The sequence below is a fragment of the Pseudonaja textilis genome, chromosome 14 (assembly GCF_049901715.1).
Source record: "Pseudonaja textilis isolate UNSWEBS1 chromosome 14, rPseTex1.2, whole genome shotgun sequence".
In the NCBI taxonomy this organism is placed as follows: Eukaryota; Metazoa; Chordata; class Lepidosauria; order Squamata; family Elapidae; genus Pseudonaja; species Pseudonaja textilis.
The window spans coordinates 1512074-1527773 of NC_142003.1; the positions used below are offsets into that span (position 1 = coordinate 1512074).

The window sequence follows — 15700 nt, forward strand, 5'->3', positions numbered from 1 at the left end:
CAAGCTAGAAAAAAAAATATGTTGCTTTCTTTTCAGGATGAGCCCAGTGTCTGGCTATCGGTTGTAGTTTCTGAAGATCATGGAAAACGCTCACCAGTGGGAATGGATAGATCTACCATATAGGAAGAAGATCTTGCTAACTTTTAGGAAAATCTTTTTTTGGTTGGCTATCTTTTCCCAACCACTCCTTAAAATGGCAGGGAAGGCTTGAATGAATGGACGACTTATTCCATTTTCTTTAAAATCAACAAACTTTAGTTGGCTCTCTAAGATGAGCCATCAACATCTAGCTATCAACGTGGAAGCTTCTTAAAATCTGTTTTATGGCATTGACTCTAGGAATTATCTAATCTCCACGTAGAAAAAGGTTCCTGGCACACCAGTTGCAAATGCAAAAGAATCAAGCTAGTTATTTTTATCATCATCTATTGACGTTTGATTGGGATTGAAACTTGACAAGTTGGCAATGGTAGCCCAACTCAGGTCAAAGTAGATTTAGTTCTACAGACAGCAGTTACAATCAAATGCAAATTTCCTTCATGAAGAAGAATTACATGTTGATTTTCAACATTAATAGAGCAGAAAAAATATGGGAACAGACCACCAAGTTGGTGAGGAATGTCAGAATGACTCATTGGGGTTGACTTGTGTAGATTCTCCATGTCATCTTTTCAAGGCATGGTCTCAAAGGATTATACTCTGGAATTACTCTCTTCGTTTGTCTATTTATTTTCAGCACCCAAGGATATCTTTCCTCTGCAAAAACTATTCCAATTACCTGATATATCAATGTATATTTAATTTTAATATTTCTTTCTTAGGATGCAAAGGAAAGTCTGGCTTCATTCTCAGGCAGATCACTAGAAGACCACTGACTGCTCTTCTGGAGCATACCTTTTGCCCAATTCAGTCTTCCTCATCTGCACAACAATGACTCAATCTAAATCCTGCGACAAAACTATCCAACGTTTACAAAATACTGACCCTACCCTCAACTCAAACTGATGGTGTTCCATAGTTGGGACTATGACAATGAAATTATCTCCAAGTAGATAATCAAGCTCAGAGAGCAGCAAGGATTCCCGAATTCAACCATACACTCATAGATTCTCTTCTGATGGTACTTCATTTTCACATGACCCCTGTGCCAGGAAGTAATTTCAGATATGCCTAGTGATGGGATTTGAGTATCTGGCTTAAAAAAACTAGTGGCATGGCTAGAGGTTCCTCTATTCATGTACCCACTTTGTAATTTAGAGAACAAAGAAGCATTTGTTTACTACTCTGGTTGGGGAAATCTCTGGTTGTACGGATACCTACCGAGCAAAGAAATGTTGCAAAGGATCCTACAAACTCTCACTAAAAAACTTCTGACCTATTTGAAGTTCTGGCTCTAGGATTAGCTGTGGCCCCTCCAAGAGAAGGTCCTTCAGCTGCATTTCCAAGAAGGCCTGCTTGGCAAGGCCAGTAAGTGACACCATGTAAAGCAAATTCCGCAACAAAATCCCGCCATCCTCACTTCCCCTCCTTCCTCCTTGGTTGTCGGAGCAAAATAAGCAGGAATTTCTAATCCAGACAAGTGCAGCAAAGAAAGAGGAACATGCAGTGGATCACGAAGTATACAAACCACAAAACGTTAATACAGGAGAGAACACAGTTTTCCAACCTTGGCTTCAGCACGGATAACTTCAAAGAGAAGCTTTTCCTACGAGTGCGTGGAAATTAAACATATGAAGGAGTGAGGCAAGAGCGACTGGGAGGAGAGGGGGAGAGAAGCGTGGAAAGACAGAATGGAGGATGGACAGAGAAGAAGGAAAGCAATTCTGGGCTGAGCTGGCTCCTCCCAGGTCCTTATGTCTGTTCACACACCACTTTAAACCAGGGTTTCTTAACCCCGACAATTTTAAGACATGTGAACTCCCAGAATTCCCCAGCCACTATACTTGAAGATGGTGGACTTCAACTCCCAGAATTTCTCAGACAGCATACACATCTTAAAAGTTGCCAGAGTTGAGAAATCCTTCTTTAAAGCAATATTCCATGCTTCGCAACTACATCATAGATACACTTCTCGCTGTGGTGCTTACTCTTCCTTTTACACAAACAAATAACAACATAGAAAAGGAAGATCTTGCTACCACATTTGAAGCCAGACGAAGCCCTGTCAAACCAAGGGTTTTAACTTGAGAAGGGTTTAATTTTCTTGAAGGACCTCCAGGTTGGATCTACTGTAGATCAAGCAAGGTGGGACCTACTGTAGAGTCATGCTTAGTGACAACATATTCTCTTTATCTAAGGGGAAGGAAAGGTCCTAACTGGAAGATGATGCACCTTAACTGCAAATTAACATTCATGCAAGAATTACCCTGAAGTTGAAACTGCCTGAAGTGCCGTTAATTACATTTATGTTTGGTGCACTAAAGCTCATTCATGTGAAAAGCAACCAGGTTGATATGGTGCCCTGAGCTCTATAACTGAACAAGTGTTCAAACCAAGGTTCCTCTCAGTTCCTCCAACTTAGCTTCTCCCATCGCTCCACATGTTTAAAAAGAGGTGGAAAGATAAATCAGTCAACAAGGGGGGTCCTTACTAAACTGTGCAAAAATCAAACTCTAGAAAACCAGTCTCAGAAAATAATTTTCAGAAAGTGGAGGAGAGAGAAATCAGAAGTAAATGGATTTGTGGAGAAGTGTGATGAAGATAGTCAGGAAAGAAGACCAAACGTTCTTATTTCTCATGTTTTTTTACCTGGTCACATCTGGAGCGACTGTGGGACGAACATGTTTCATGATTGTTTGGATCCAGTTCCGGCGGATTCCAGATGTCATAGCAGAAAGAATAAATCTGCCTTCTTTAGTCTAGGAAAGAAGAGAAAGAATTGATGGTTGAGCCTCTCTCTAGGACAGATGTTTCTGGGAGGAATTTTCTGGGAGGAATCTCCTGCTGGGACTTTCCACCTTTCTAAGGTAGCTTCTCAAGTGAGTTTTCAGAAGTAACAGAAAGAACAGGTTCTTTTCTGGTTCTGCTTTCCAAGAAATAATCACCCAACTTCAGATAGTAGTAGACCATATATTGAATGGTTCTCCAGATGGATCATTGGTGGTCGAAGGGATTTGGACCATTAAGAGGATTTTCCCTCTTAACCTTAGGACACTTTGTGAAGGAGGTGGGACCTTCACAGCCTGAGGAACTTACTCATCTATAAATTGGGTCTCATAACAAAAACTGCAACAAAGAAAACCAACTCAGCCCTGTTAATTAATTTACAGGACTTATACGGCCACCTATCTCATCATCTATAATCCCTTTGTACAAGGGATGGGCTCAAGATCCATATTTAGAAGATGTCTACCATTTCTATGTATAGTCTGACCATGTCTTACATGAATCTGGAAACCATAGTTTCGCTGGACGGAGTATTCCGTGACATCAAAACACGCTGACAAGTCAATTTCCCCATCCAAATCGGCTGCCTGAGAAAAAGAGAAGAAATGCTTAAGAGGACAACGTATAGGTCAATGGTGAAAAAGGTATAATAATAACTTATTTCTTTATACAGCATTGTCACAAAATGTAAGATGGAATCCTCTCTGCCTGCAGAATCAAACTGGAGTCTAAGGAGGTTGTGGGAGAGAAAGAAACAGGTGGTGTGAACATCCGAAAGTGTCCACCAAGGTCTAGTTTTTGGTCTCTGCCTCAACCTACCTCCTCTGCCACTGAATCCCGGTAGTATCTCAGGCTCTGATCCGTCAGCACAAACCAGTGCTTCTTCCACTACAAAAGAAACAAGACAAGCCATTTTCTAGACATGGGAAAACTGGTTTCTTAAAGAAGTAGGAAGGGACGGGTGGGTGGGATCATCATACTGGGCAGAATTCTGCCAACGTTATGCTAAGACTGGGCAGAAATAGCTCCAAGTTTGAAAATTTAGATCAGTTTTCAAGGTTTACTATCTCCAAGGTGAAACACCATCTACTGTGGTTTTACCCAGGAAAACAGCACCCCAAAACTTACCTGCCCATCTTCATCCTGTTTTGTCAGCCATCCCTTTTTGAAGTTCAGCAAATCCGGCTACAAAGGACGGAAGAGAATTTAGCATCATATCTCAACTGAGATTACATATAATATATAAAAGAAATCCTTTTTTTTCTGAAGAATTCGGCTTCCTTCTTTGAACGCAACCTTCCTTCAAGAAAGGGGCTATCTTTTACTCAAGGTAGTCAACTCATAACTGGAGGCTAAAGCAGATAAAGAATGGTTGCTGGAATAGTTCAATGAAAGGAAGGACCAGGAGTGACACGATAGCAGTGTTCCAGTATTTGAAAGGCTGCCACAAAGAGGAGGGTGTATGTGGACCTACTCTCCAAAACACCTGAATGCAGGACAAGAAGCAACGGATGGAAACTAAGTAAGGAGAGATCTAACCTAGAACTAGGGAGAAATTTCCTGACAATTAGAGCAACTGATCAGTGGAACAACTTGCCTCCAGAAGCTGTGGGTGCTTCGTCACTGGAGGTTTATAAGAAGAGACCGGACAACCATTTCTCTGAAATGGTATAGGGTTCCTTGCCTGAGCAGGGGGTTGGACTAGAAGACCTCCAAGGGTCCCTTCTCACTCTGTTCTTCTGTTATTCAGAATCCCCCAATAGTTGAACTTACAGTCATGGAGGATTCTGTAGACCTTCGGTCCAGCGATTTCGCTCTCCGATGTGGAGACATAGTAGAAGTTGACACATCCACGATGGTCCCGCTTGCTGTTTCAGCAAGCAAATCCTGCAGGAAATATGAGTGTTTCATGGTCATCAGATTTAGAAATGCAATTTTGATTAATAATGAAGGGGTCAAGGGGTCAACTGTGGGTTGACAGTTCAAGGGGCTCAAGGGGTCAACTGTGATCTCTCATACTTCAAGGACACCAGTTACGTTCTTAATTCTGGACAGGAATTCTCCAAAGGAATTGGTAGTGATAGATGGTCACGGTCATTGTCCTACTGGCTGGGGAATTCTGGAATTTGAACTCCATGCTTCTTAAAGTTGCAAAGGTTGATAAACACTACAAATCTCACCCTTCATACCAAGAACATGAAACTGCTGCTGACTCACCTGTTTCCTAGGGAAAACCCTTTTTTCACTCCTGCCCTGCCGGGTTTCGCTGGAGAGACCGGAGGAAGCGTTGATTTCCATGTGTTCCGGATTCTCAATGTCCAATGCTTCAAATTTTTCAATTACTTGGGACCTCCTGAGAGACAGGGAAGAGAGAAGGGGTGGGCATTTTAACAAAAGGGAAAGAGAGGCCACCCTTGAAAGTCAGAACCACCTCAGCCCTCCCTCTTATCCAGACAACACATTCAACGTATTGACATAATGATGCTTTCCTCTGCTATATTTCTATCCTGTCCTATTGCACAGACTCCGTTTCATTCAGCAGGAAGCATGGAGCATTTGGATTTTTAAAGCTTGCAAATATGTTATTTCCCGCCCCCCAGCCCTTTTAAAGGCACAATTGTGTGACAGTGTGATCTTTTGGTGAAGCACAGGGATCACATCATCAAAAACTTCCCCAGAAAATGGGATCAACAGCATGATCTCTTTGAGTTTTCTTGCAGATTTAAGGCAGCAAGCTCAAATCTATAACTCATTCTGGGCATTTATGGCATGAATGCCATTGCAGAGCAGCTACTTAATGAAAATAATTCAGTGCTAAGCTTCACAAGTCAAGAGTTACACTTTAATATTTAGAAAAAAAAAAACGCTAAACGAAGTCGTACATAGTCTTGGTTTGCCTATGAACCAACATCAACATTGGTCCACCTGGACTTTAAACATGGAAGAGAAAGAAAAGAGCTAAAACCAAATCGATTTCAAGCTCTGCATCCGCAAAAACGGAGAAGGGCATTTTAAAAATCCTATTGGAAGTTCAAATCCAGGTAGCCCATGGAGAGGTCTGTTGTCAAACGAGGACTTCTGTTCTGGTTTAGTTCTATCAAGCTGCCCAAAGTCACCTTGTAGGGATGACAGGCAGCATAGTAAAAAATAAAATAATAAAATAATAAAATGAAGAGAAGAGAAATGAACTAATAAAGTGAAGTGAAATAAAGTAATAAAGTGAAATGAAGTAACGTAAAGTAACAAAGTAATAAGTTAAAATAAATTAATATAAAATAAAATAACTATAAAATCAAAGTTACATTTAGCACGGGGAACAGCATCTGTGCCCCAGCGTATATAAGAAACCATCAGTTTTAAGAGACTCTGGATTGGGAAGGTACTCGATTCGTTTTCACACGGCTGCCTAATAAAGCTAAACCTGTTGAACTACAAGTGTCTTCCAAGCCCTGGAGGCCGGGTGCAGCTTCCCTTCAAGGCAGAATCCCAATCACCACATGCCACATGCAAACAGGAAAAGCACTAAGCGCACCCCCACCAAGATGCCTCCGGCAGTGAGAGCCCCCAGCACCCATGGCCCTTGACCAGAGAAGGCAAAAAATCATCCTCATCATCATCATTATCCTAATTAAAACACCCTTCGGGACCCCTGCCCGAACCGTCTGCCCTCGGACCCTCGCCATGATTTAATAACCGGCGGCCATCGCTTGGCTTCCTTGCCAAGACCCATCTTGGCTTCTCCCTTTGGGGAAGGGAACGTTCTCGGCCACCATTTCCCATCTGGCTCAGCCCACGGGTCTGCTTTCTTTCCAAGCCAACCCCCCCACCCCCACCCCACCAAAAAAAATAAAATAAAGTAAAAAAGCAGCTTGATTGTCATGAAAAGGGAAGGGCACCATCAAGTTGTCTACAGCTTGAGAATTTTTTTTTGAGATGAGATGGGAGCGAAGCAGTGGAGCACAAGTTATCACACAGCAGAGGGAGGTGAAGAACAGAAGACCTGCAAGAAAATAAAAGCTGGACAATGAATGAACCAAAAAAAAAGTTATCCCGCCCTTCCTCCCCTTGCCCTCCTCCCCACCCGGCCCCACAAATCAGAGGCATTAAAAAAAGGAAACCAAGACCAAAGTGCAAAATCATCCACACCGTTAATAGACGTGATCATTGGAAACGGCAGATTGTGATTCCTTCCAGGAGTAGCAGGAGGTATCAAGGGAAAGACAGTGGCAAGAATAACAGAGATGGAAGGGGGCCTTGGAGGTCTTCTAGCCTCACCCCCTGCTCAATCAGGAGACCATTCCAGACAAGTGACTCTCCAATCTCATCTTACGAACCTCCTGTGTTTTGAGTACCCACAACTTCTGGAGGGGAAGCTGCGCTACTGATCCAGTTGCAATTTTAGTTCGGAAGCAAAACAGTTGTTTGGGTAGGTGGAAGTGATAAGATGCTGTTGTTTCTCTTTGATGTTGGTTTGCAGCAATGAGCCGTGCTCTAAAAAGTTAAGACTTGTGGACTTCAACTCCCAGAATTCCATGCTGGCTGGGGAATTCTGGGAGTTGAAGTTTCCCAGGTTAGATACCCTATTTACAAAGTGTACACTACTATTACTGTTAATTTTCTCATCCTTATCACCCATCCCCTCCCACTTGTGATTGTAGGACTGTAACTTTGTTGCTTGTATCCGTACGATTTATATTGACTGTTTCCTAGTATGATTTGATTGTTGTTTGTACCCTGTGACTATCATTAAGAGTTGTATGTTATGATTCTTGATTCTTAACGAATGTACCTTTTCTTTATATATGCTGAGAGTATTTACACCAAGACAAATTCCTTGTGTGTCCAATCACACTTGGCCAATGAAGTATTATATTCTATTCTATATTGCTCTAAAATGATTAAGGTATCTCAGTGAAAGGAGGAGTTAAGAACCGGAAAGGAAAAATCATGATTAAAAACAATTTGCTTTCCATTGTCAATGTTTCCTTTCTTTGATCTGTTACAAAGCAGGAAGATGGAAATGAGGATGGAAAATCAACAAGGAGATCAAAGGGATGTTTTTATGCAAACTCCATTCAGAGAGAAGTGTTCAGTGCCACCCAGAGGTATTTTTTTCATGAGATGGACGGACGTATAAATTTGATGAATAATGAATGAATGGATGGAATGCATGAATAAATATACAAAGACTCAATTACCACAAACGAAAAAAAAAAGTTTGTTAATAGCATGCTTTAGTTTCAGTGGTGCAAGTATGCTGGGACCAGGGAGTTATGTACAATCTTACTGATGGAATTTCTGGTTTTGTATTTTCAACACACCCATTCTCCCTACGTGACCACAAGGCTAGCAAGGAAAAATTTTACAACACACAGTAGGCAGTTCTCGACTTACGACAGTAATTGAGCCTGGAATTTCCATTCTAAATCACGCCAGTCGTTAAGAGGGTCACCACATGACTGTGTCCAATCTTACGACCGTATCTGCAGCGGTTGTAACTTTGAATGGTTGGTTAAACTGAAAATTACTTGTACCGACCGGTCAATGAGAACTAGAAGTATGTCCATAATTGGCTGCAACAACCACACAGGCTTTGTGGTTGAAGCCAAGTTTTTACACTCAGTTGTGATGGTCAAACTCTCCACGCAGATCAGGCAGTCCTCAACTTAGGACTGATAGAGCCTGGAATTTCCATCATAGTCATGAAGGTCATAAGCCAAGGAGGCACCCACATGACTGGGCCCTCACCTGTAAAGGTGAGCCAATTGCAAAGAACTCGAAATGAGGTCATGGAGCCATCAGAACTCTGGAGCTGGCTCACAAGTAGCTTCTTAGGGGTCTGTTGTAACTTCTAAATGGCTGCTAAGAAAGGGTTAGCTGTATTTGGAGTTTCAAGATGTTTGATTCATGCACAGAGGTGCAAAATGCCACAGGTTAATTCATGAGTTAAAGAATGTTGGGCAAACTCTTCCACAAAACCTATAAGTTCTCTCCAAAGCCTTAGAAAGCCAGGAGTCTTTTTGGAGGCTACCAAAGTGTGAAATTAAATGAACAATTGAGTGTTTTTATGTCCCAGAATTAGAAAAAAAAACACATTTGCTAAAAAGACATGTTTTGGGGATGGGCACAGCTGCCGTGAACTATCCTTTTGGTTTAATCTTTCTCATCCTGGGGAATCTGGGATTTGCTCCTATTTAAACCGGATTCAGTCTAGTTTCACAGACACAAATAAACCCCTAATCAACGTTCTGAGGACTCGCTTAGGCAAATGGTTAAAGGAATTCCCAGCCTCATCGTAAAAATGCTTTTCCCGGGGTTTTACGAAACCCTCGCGCGTAAATGTAAATACGTCCAGTCCATCTCCAGCATCATAGCTGATCTATACTTCAAACTACAATCCAAATATTTTTAAATGTTTCACGGGGCACAAGTCTTGAGCAACTGCTTTTCAAGAAGGGAGACACGCTTGTTTACAGTATACTCAAGTGGTGGAATTTCAAATCCGTCGTGGACTGTGTATGACCGGGAATCCCGGCCAAGAGCTTCAAAATAATAGCATAGTCTTGAAATTTGGGGCTTGGACAACCTAGAACTACACTGTCGTTGGACTTAAGCGTAGTACAGAAAATTATCTGCTACAATGTCCTACCAGTCAATGACTACTTCAGCTTCAACCACAACAATACAAGAGCAACACAACAGATACAAACTCAAGGTAAACTGCCCCAAACTCGATTGCAGGAAGACTTCAGCCACAGAGCGTCAACACCTGTAATACGCTACCTGACTCTGTAGTCACATCCTCTAACCCCCACTCCTTTAACCTTAAAGTATCCACTATTGACCCCATTCCTAAGAGGTCTGTAAGGGGCGTGCATAAGCGCACCATCGTGCCTACCGTCCCTGTCCTATTGTCCCCATTTATTCGTACCTATTTCCTGTATTCTTACTCATGTTTATACTTATTCCTATTATCTTGTAAGTGATTGGCAAATCAAATAAATAAATACAATAAACTTTTAGAATCCAGCTTTTGACCGGGGTAGAAAACTAAGGAAGACCGATGCAGATAATCCTTGACTTATAACCAATCATTTAGAGATCATTCAAAGTTACGAAGTCATTGAAAAAAGCAACTTAGAATGAGTCCCCACACTTACGACCAAGGTCTGGAGATCGTGTGATTGCCATTCGTGTCCTTCCCAGATGTTTCCAACAAGCAAACACCATTGGGGGGGGGGGAGCTGGGTTTGCTTAATGACCGTATGATTCACTTAACAATGGCACTCGTTGACTTAACAACCAAGAAGGTTGTAAAAATCAGGCATGACTCTCTTAAAAACCGCCTTGCTTAGCAATGGAAATTGTGGAGCCAATGGCGGGTTGTAAGTCAAGAACCAGCTGTATAAAAATGTAGATTTTTCTAAGCTTCCATCCTTGAGGAAACACTTTAACTCTGCGATGGAAGCTGAGACACATTTCGGCTCACGTGGCAGCAAAGTTAGCTGCAGCTCCAGATAATCTAACATCTCTTCAACCAGGAGGCCAACTTTTGCAAAACCTTTTTGCTATTAATAGTCCTGGGCAAGGCACCCTTATTAAATTGCTTAGAAGGTCTTGTTTCTCTGGCCTTTAAAACACACACACACACACACACAGAGTTGGAAAACTGCAGTTTTGGGTTGCGCTTCATCCCTGATGGCCTGGAATAAACTGGTAGACTGAAAAGAGTTCAGGACAGGAACAAAGAATGAGAGTGACAAGAAAGGGTGTGGATCCATTGGATTTTGTGAGTATCGTTGGAAGATCCATTGGAATTAAGAATTTTGAGATCAAGATGATCTCAAGGGGTGGATCTGTCTGAAATGCTACAGGGTTTCCTGCCTGAGCAAGGGTGGGTTGGACTATAAGACCTCCCAGGCCCCTTTCCAGCTCTCGTATTCTGTATTCTACTTCAACTTTTACATCAGGTGCCCTTCAGAATCTAGGATTATAGGGAAACCAGACGTGCCAATGCTGGTTACAGAGCTTGCTTTGTTCTCAGACAACAAACTCCACTCAAGGATGGACAAGAATGTTAATGAAGCAATCAGAGAAATGAGTTAACTAAAGCAGCCCAAAGCAACGGATGGAGACTGGCAGGAAGGCAGGAAAATGTTCATTTAATAGCAGGGGGTTTATTTATGCAGCAGGGCAACAAAGGTGTGTGTGAAGCCCCCCTGGAGGCTACAAACAAGCTTCATCGACCATCAGGAACCCCTGAAAGCAAGCTGGTGAGGGGCGGAATCTCTTTCATAGCCCCTTTGCGGGCTTCTTGCTAGCCAATTCTGGAAAAAAAGAACAAGAACTGTTCTTGAGTTGGTGAGAGCGACATCTGCTACGAGCAAGCAAGAACCGGTGGAGGTTTAGAAAGCAACTGGAGAAAAATTCTTTTTTAATTCTTGGGAAGCCATATGCTCACAAGCCTCCAATCTGCATATTCTGCCTCCTTTTCCAAGCAGCTTCTTATGAATTTCTATGAATATACAACAAATCCTCCAAAGGGGAATTGCACACATCAGGTGCCAGGCACTTATTATCTCAAATGTGCATGGCAACTTCCTTCCTGCAGCAAGTTTCTAGGCCTCATGAAGGCAAGTCCATAATGCATACCTGTGGTAGCAGCGGGTTGTGTTTTAGAAACCAGGACAAGGGTCAGAATAACGCAAGGGGGCTTTTAGTGACCTAGGGAAAGATCTGGATGCCCGTGACAGAATTGTGTTGTATTCCCTGTGGAATATTTTGCTAATAATCAACCCAGTATTACTATTCCTCAGTTAGCTGACAAACAAATTTAAAACAAACAGGGTGAAATTTAAAAATGGCTAAAGTGGGGAAACAGAATAAAGTGTCTTACTTTGCGCTTTCAGATCATGCTTTTATCTGCTGTGTTTTTATAAGGATTATTTTAATGTTTTCCCCCCCAGTGTTTATGTTCTCAGCCTCCCAGATATGAGATCAGCAGGAAATAAATTTTATAAATAAAGAAATAAACTTTGCCCTACATGGCTCATTTCCAAAAAGGGAGGCTGCGTCTGTCCTAAACAGGTGTGTCCCGTGCCTGGCTTTCTTCTTTTTTGGACTGTTTTCGTACAGCTGCTTGCTAGGGAGAGCGTCAAAACATTTCCGACTGGCAAAACTTTCTTGGTTCATAAAAAAGCAAAGGCAGATGGATTGTTTGGTCCCCAAAAGAGATGCAGGGAAGGGGTGGAGTTTTTATTAAGGCAATAAAACCATTTATTGGATGGTTGGAACTCAGGTGCCCAGCAAACATTTTCTGTCTTCCATCCAAGCTTGCAAAGGAGCAATGCGCCAGGATTTGGTGCAAGCTGTTTAAGATTAGGTGGAACAGCGGGGCAAAGCACAAGCCATGCTAAGCTTTCACAGGTTTGACCTTCTGGGCCACCGTCCTGTTGGAGGGCCTGTCTGTGCATGCTCCCGTTTCCCTCCCACGATTAAAATCCAGACCATTGGTGACTTACTCACATTTATGACGGTTATGTCCTGGGATCACATGATCCCCTTTTGCGACCTTCTGACAAGCCAAGGCATTGGACAAACCAGATTCGCTTAACCATCGTTGTGACCAACTGAACAACGGCAGCGATTCGCTTACCAACGGTGGGAAGAAAGGCCGCAAAACGGGTCAAAAGTCCCTCGACAACTGTCCTGCTTAGCAACTGAAATTTTGGGCTCAGTTGTAGTTGTAACTCGAGGACTGCCTGTTGGTGGGTACAAAACCCAATCCAGCCATCCCGTCTTGTTGAGCAAAACCTCCCTTTTCCACAAGACAGTTTTTAATCCTCCGCCAGCCGAAAAGCCATTTCCCAGATTCGGGTCTTACCTCCTCTCATTCCCAAACAGCCGAGCTACCTCTTCTCGCCCAGGACTCCTCGCCCGGGAGCTCCGCTCCAGCCGCTTCCGCTCGACTTGAAAAGCATCGCGGTTACTGATGCGGATCGCCTTGGGCACATCGGCCAGGGTGGAGTATTTGCGGCTGACTTTAAAGGCCATGGGGCCGTTGCGCCTCTCCTCCGTCCTCGTCCCGTTGCGGCTGCCGGAGTCCTTGTGCTTGCAGAGCCGGAGGCCTCGGACGTCCAGGGAATTGAGAGAGAAGCTGTGCACCATTCGGCCGGCTGGCCAGGTACCTGAAGAAGGGAAGGAATCGCTCGGCTGCTGAGATTTGAGATCACTGTACCTGTGGTTGGGCGTGCAGGGGCTCGGCGGAGACGGCAGGTTCAGCATCTGGTGTTCCTCTGCTTTGACCTCCTGCTTGGTCTTCTCCAAGGAAAAGTAGCCACTTTCTACCCGCGTCTTCCTCCCGCAGTCGTTGCGGTCACCGTTCATGGCAGCCTCATCTGGAGGACGAGGAAAGCATGGAAGAGAAGAGAGGTGAAGCTAAAAGACACTGGACTAAAGTCCTTCTCTTCCCTAGACTAGTCAAGCCCAAGTTCCTGCAACCGTTCTTCATATGTTTCAGCCTCCAGTCCCCTAAACATCATCCTGGTGGCTCTTCTCTGTACTTTTTCTAGAGTCTCAACATTTTTTTTATAGTGTGGTGACCAAAACTGGATGCAATACTCTAGGTGTGGTCTTACTAAGGCTTTATGGAGTGGTCTTAGTACCTCTCTTGATCTCGATTGCATCCCTCTGTTAATACAACTTAGGATTAACAGATCTTCTACCCTAGACCTTTACTCTGGTTTGACCAACGTTCAGGACTTCCATCCTTACCTTCTTTGCTCTCCAGGAGTGAGTCCTTCAGGGAACAGGCTGGGGGTGCCTGCCCTGGCAAAGGGCCAGGGGCCGAGCCGATGCCCACATTCCCATCCAACTGGTCTTTGCTTCTCAGTTCTTCTTGCCAAAGGGTGGACTTGGTGGTTGGGATCTTCTCAGCGCCGGGGATGCTGCTGCTGCTGGTCACGGCCATCTTTGCTGGACCAGGCTCCTGCAGAAGAAGACATTGGTGGGCCACCCCAGTTGCAATAGCTTGTGTTTTGTGTCTCACACCAGCCCAGATAAGCCACACAACATTCATGCTCTCCCAGCATATGTCCACCGCTGAGTCCTAAGTTTTTCTAGGCCCGTGATGGCGAACCTATGGGGCGCGTGCCACAGGTGGCACACAGAGCCATTTGTGTGGGCACATGAGGCCCAGCCAAAGTTACCTGCACTGCACATGTGTGTGCCTTCCAGCTGATTTTCAGCCTGTTTGAGGCCATTTTCGCCCTCCTGGAGGCTCGAGGGAAGCCTCCGCAGCCTTGGGAGGTCGAAAAACGAGCCGAAGTGCCAAAACGGACCCATTTCTCAGCCTCCCGAGGCTGCAGAGGCTTTCCTTGAGCCTCCAGGAGGGCGAAAATGGCCTCAAACAGGCCGAAAATTAGCTGGGAAGTGAGCGCGTGCATCGTGGAGGTAAGGGGGCGGGGGTGTTACACACTCATGCACAGCGGGGGCGGGGCACATTGCATTGCAGGTGCCGTCAAGCGTACTTTCGGCACACCACAACAAAAAGGTTCACCATCACTGTTCTAGGTCATGCTGCATGGCTATCAAATATAGACTTCCCGTCTAGCTATGACTGTTACTGAGGCAAGTGATAAGTGAGTCTGACGCCTGATTTGACAACTTTTTTTTTTGCCCTGGTTGTTAAGCAAAACACTTCGGTTATTAACTGGATCACACGGTCGCTAAATAAATCCAACTTCCCCGCATTGACTCTGCTTGTCAGAAGGTTGCAACTGGAGATCAGGTGACACTGGGAGGCTGCAACCATCATAAATGTCAGGTTGCCAAGCGCTCAAATCTTGATGACACGGAGGTGCCGCAATAGTCACAAGTAAGAGAACCGGTCATAAGTCACTTTTTTCAGTGTTGTTGTAACTTCGAGCGGTCACTAAACAAATGTTTGCAAGTCGAGGATTATAAAGGCCAACACTGACCCACCGCAACCTTAGGCACTGGGCCTAAACGAGGGAAGGAATGCACAGAGTTGCATTTTTCATAGCAGCAGCGCAAAAACAAAACACTCACAACGACGTGCCTCTCCAGGTTCTCTTTTTACACCGTTCAGCATTTACGGGCCCCGGTTTTTACCATTCCAGCTATTCCCACAGTTCGCATCGCCTCCACACCCGATACCCGTTGGGCCGTTTGAAAAGTGCCTTTCCATTCATCCTGCAGAGACGGCCCCGGGCACTCTGCATTGCAACGAAGGTGCAAATGTTTTCAAAAATTAAATTTGCCACTCTGCACCCAGCATGGAAGCTAGTTTCCAAGAAGGGTTTGCAATTCAAATTAGTTTGGGTGCAAAAACCAAACACGCCTCCTTCTTCCTAAATCGGTATTTTTTTTTCCAACTTGGTAATTTTAAGATACGTGGACTTCCAACTCCCAGAATTCCCCAGTTGATACTTCCCATCTCTCCCTCAGCAATAACTTGGATTGGCAACCTTTAGGTGGGGTGGCCAGAACCATCCTGGCAAATGATGTGGAAAAAGGCTACAATTTAGAAAACAAGATGGACCCTGAATCTTGGAGACCTCAAGTTGACTTGGGATAAGTGGACAGTTGGTAGCGAAGGTATAGGGACTGTTTGAATTGGGGGTTGGACTAGTAGACCTTCAGGGTCCCTTCCACCTCTGCTATTTTTTTATTCTGGTACTTTTTCTGGAAATGTAGTCTTCACAAAGAACGGGCGATATCGCTCCCCTGTTCAAGTCCAACGCAAAGCCAGCCGAATTGCAGCTCAAGAAAAGTCAAATCAGCGGACTTCAGG

At 44.1% G+C, this 15700-nt stretch overlaps 1 protein-coding gene across 9 annotated transcripts in view; it reads right to left on the reverse strand.

Annotated features, from left to right (window-relative positions):
* The window catches only part of MPRIP (myosin phosphatase Rho interacting protein), a 73083-nt gene that overhangs the window by 24310 nt on the left and 33073 nt on the right, over positions 1-15700 (reverse strand). For 4 of the 9 annotated variants that reach the window (XM_087912832.1, XM_087912830.1, XM_087912833.1 and 1 more), the window contains exons 6-13: positions 13660-13873; positions 13124-13283; positions 5104-5239; positions 4660-4773; positions 4015-4071; positions 3706-3774; positions 3384-3473; positions 2749-2858 (exon numbers count right to left, since the gene is read on the reverse strand). In XM_087912832.1, coding sequence (XP_087768958.1) covers positions 2749-2858; positions 3384-3473; positions 3706-3774; positions 4015-4071; positions 4660-4773; positions 5104-5239; positions 13124-13283; positions 13660-13873 — 950 coding nt within the window. Of the gene's footprint in view, positions 1-1666; positions 1706-2748; positions 2859-3383; positions 3474-3705; positions 3775-4014; positions 4072-4659; positions 4774-5103; positions 5240-12769; positions 13284-13659; positions 13874-15700 lie in introns of all 9 variants that reach the window. The other 5 variants (XM_087912828.1, XM_026704385.2, XM_087912829.1 and 2 more) reach the window with 2 other exon arrangements.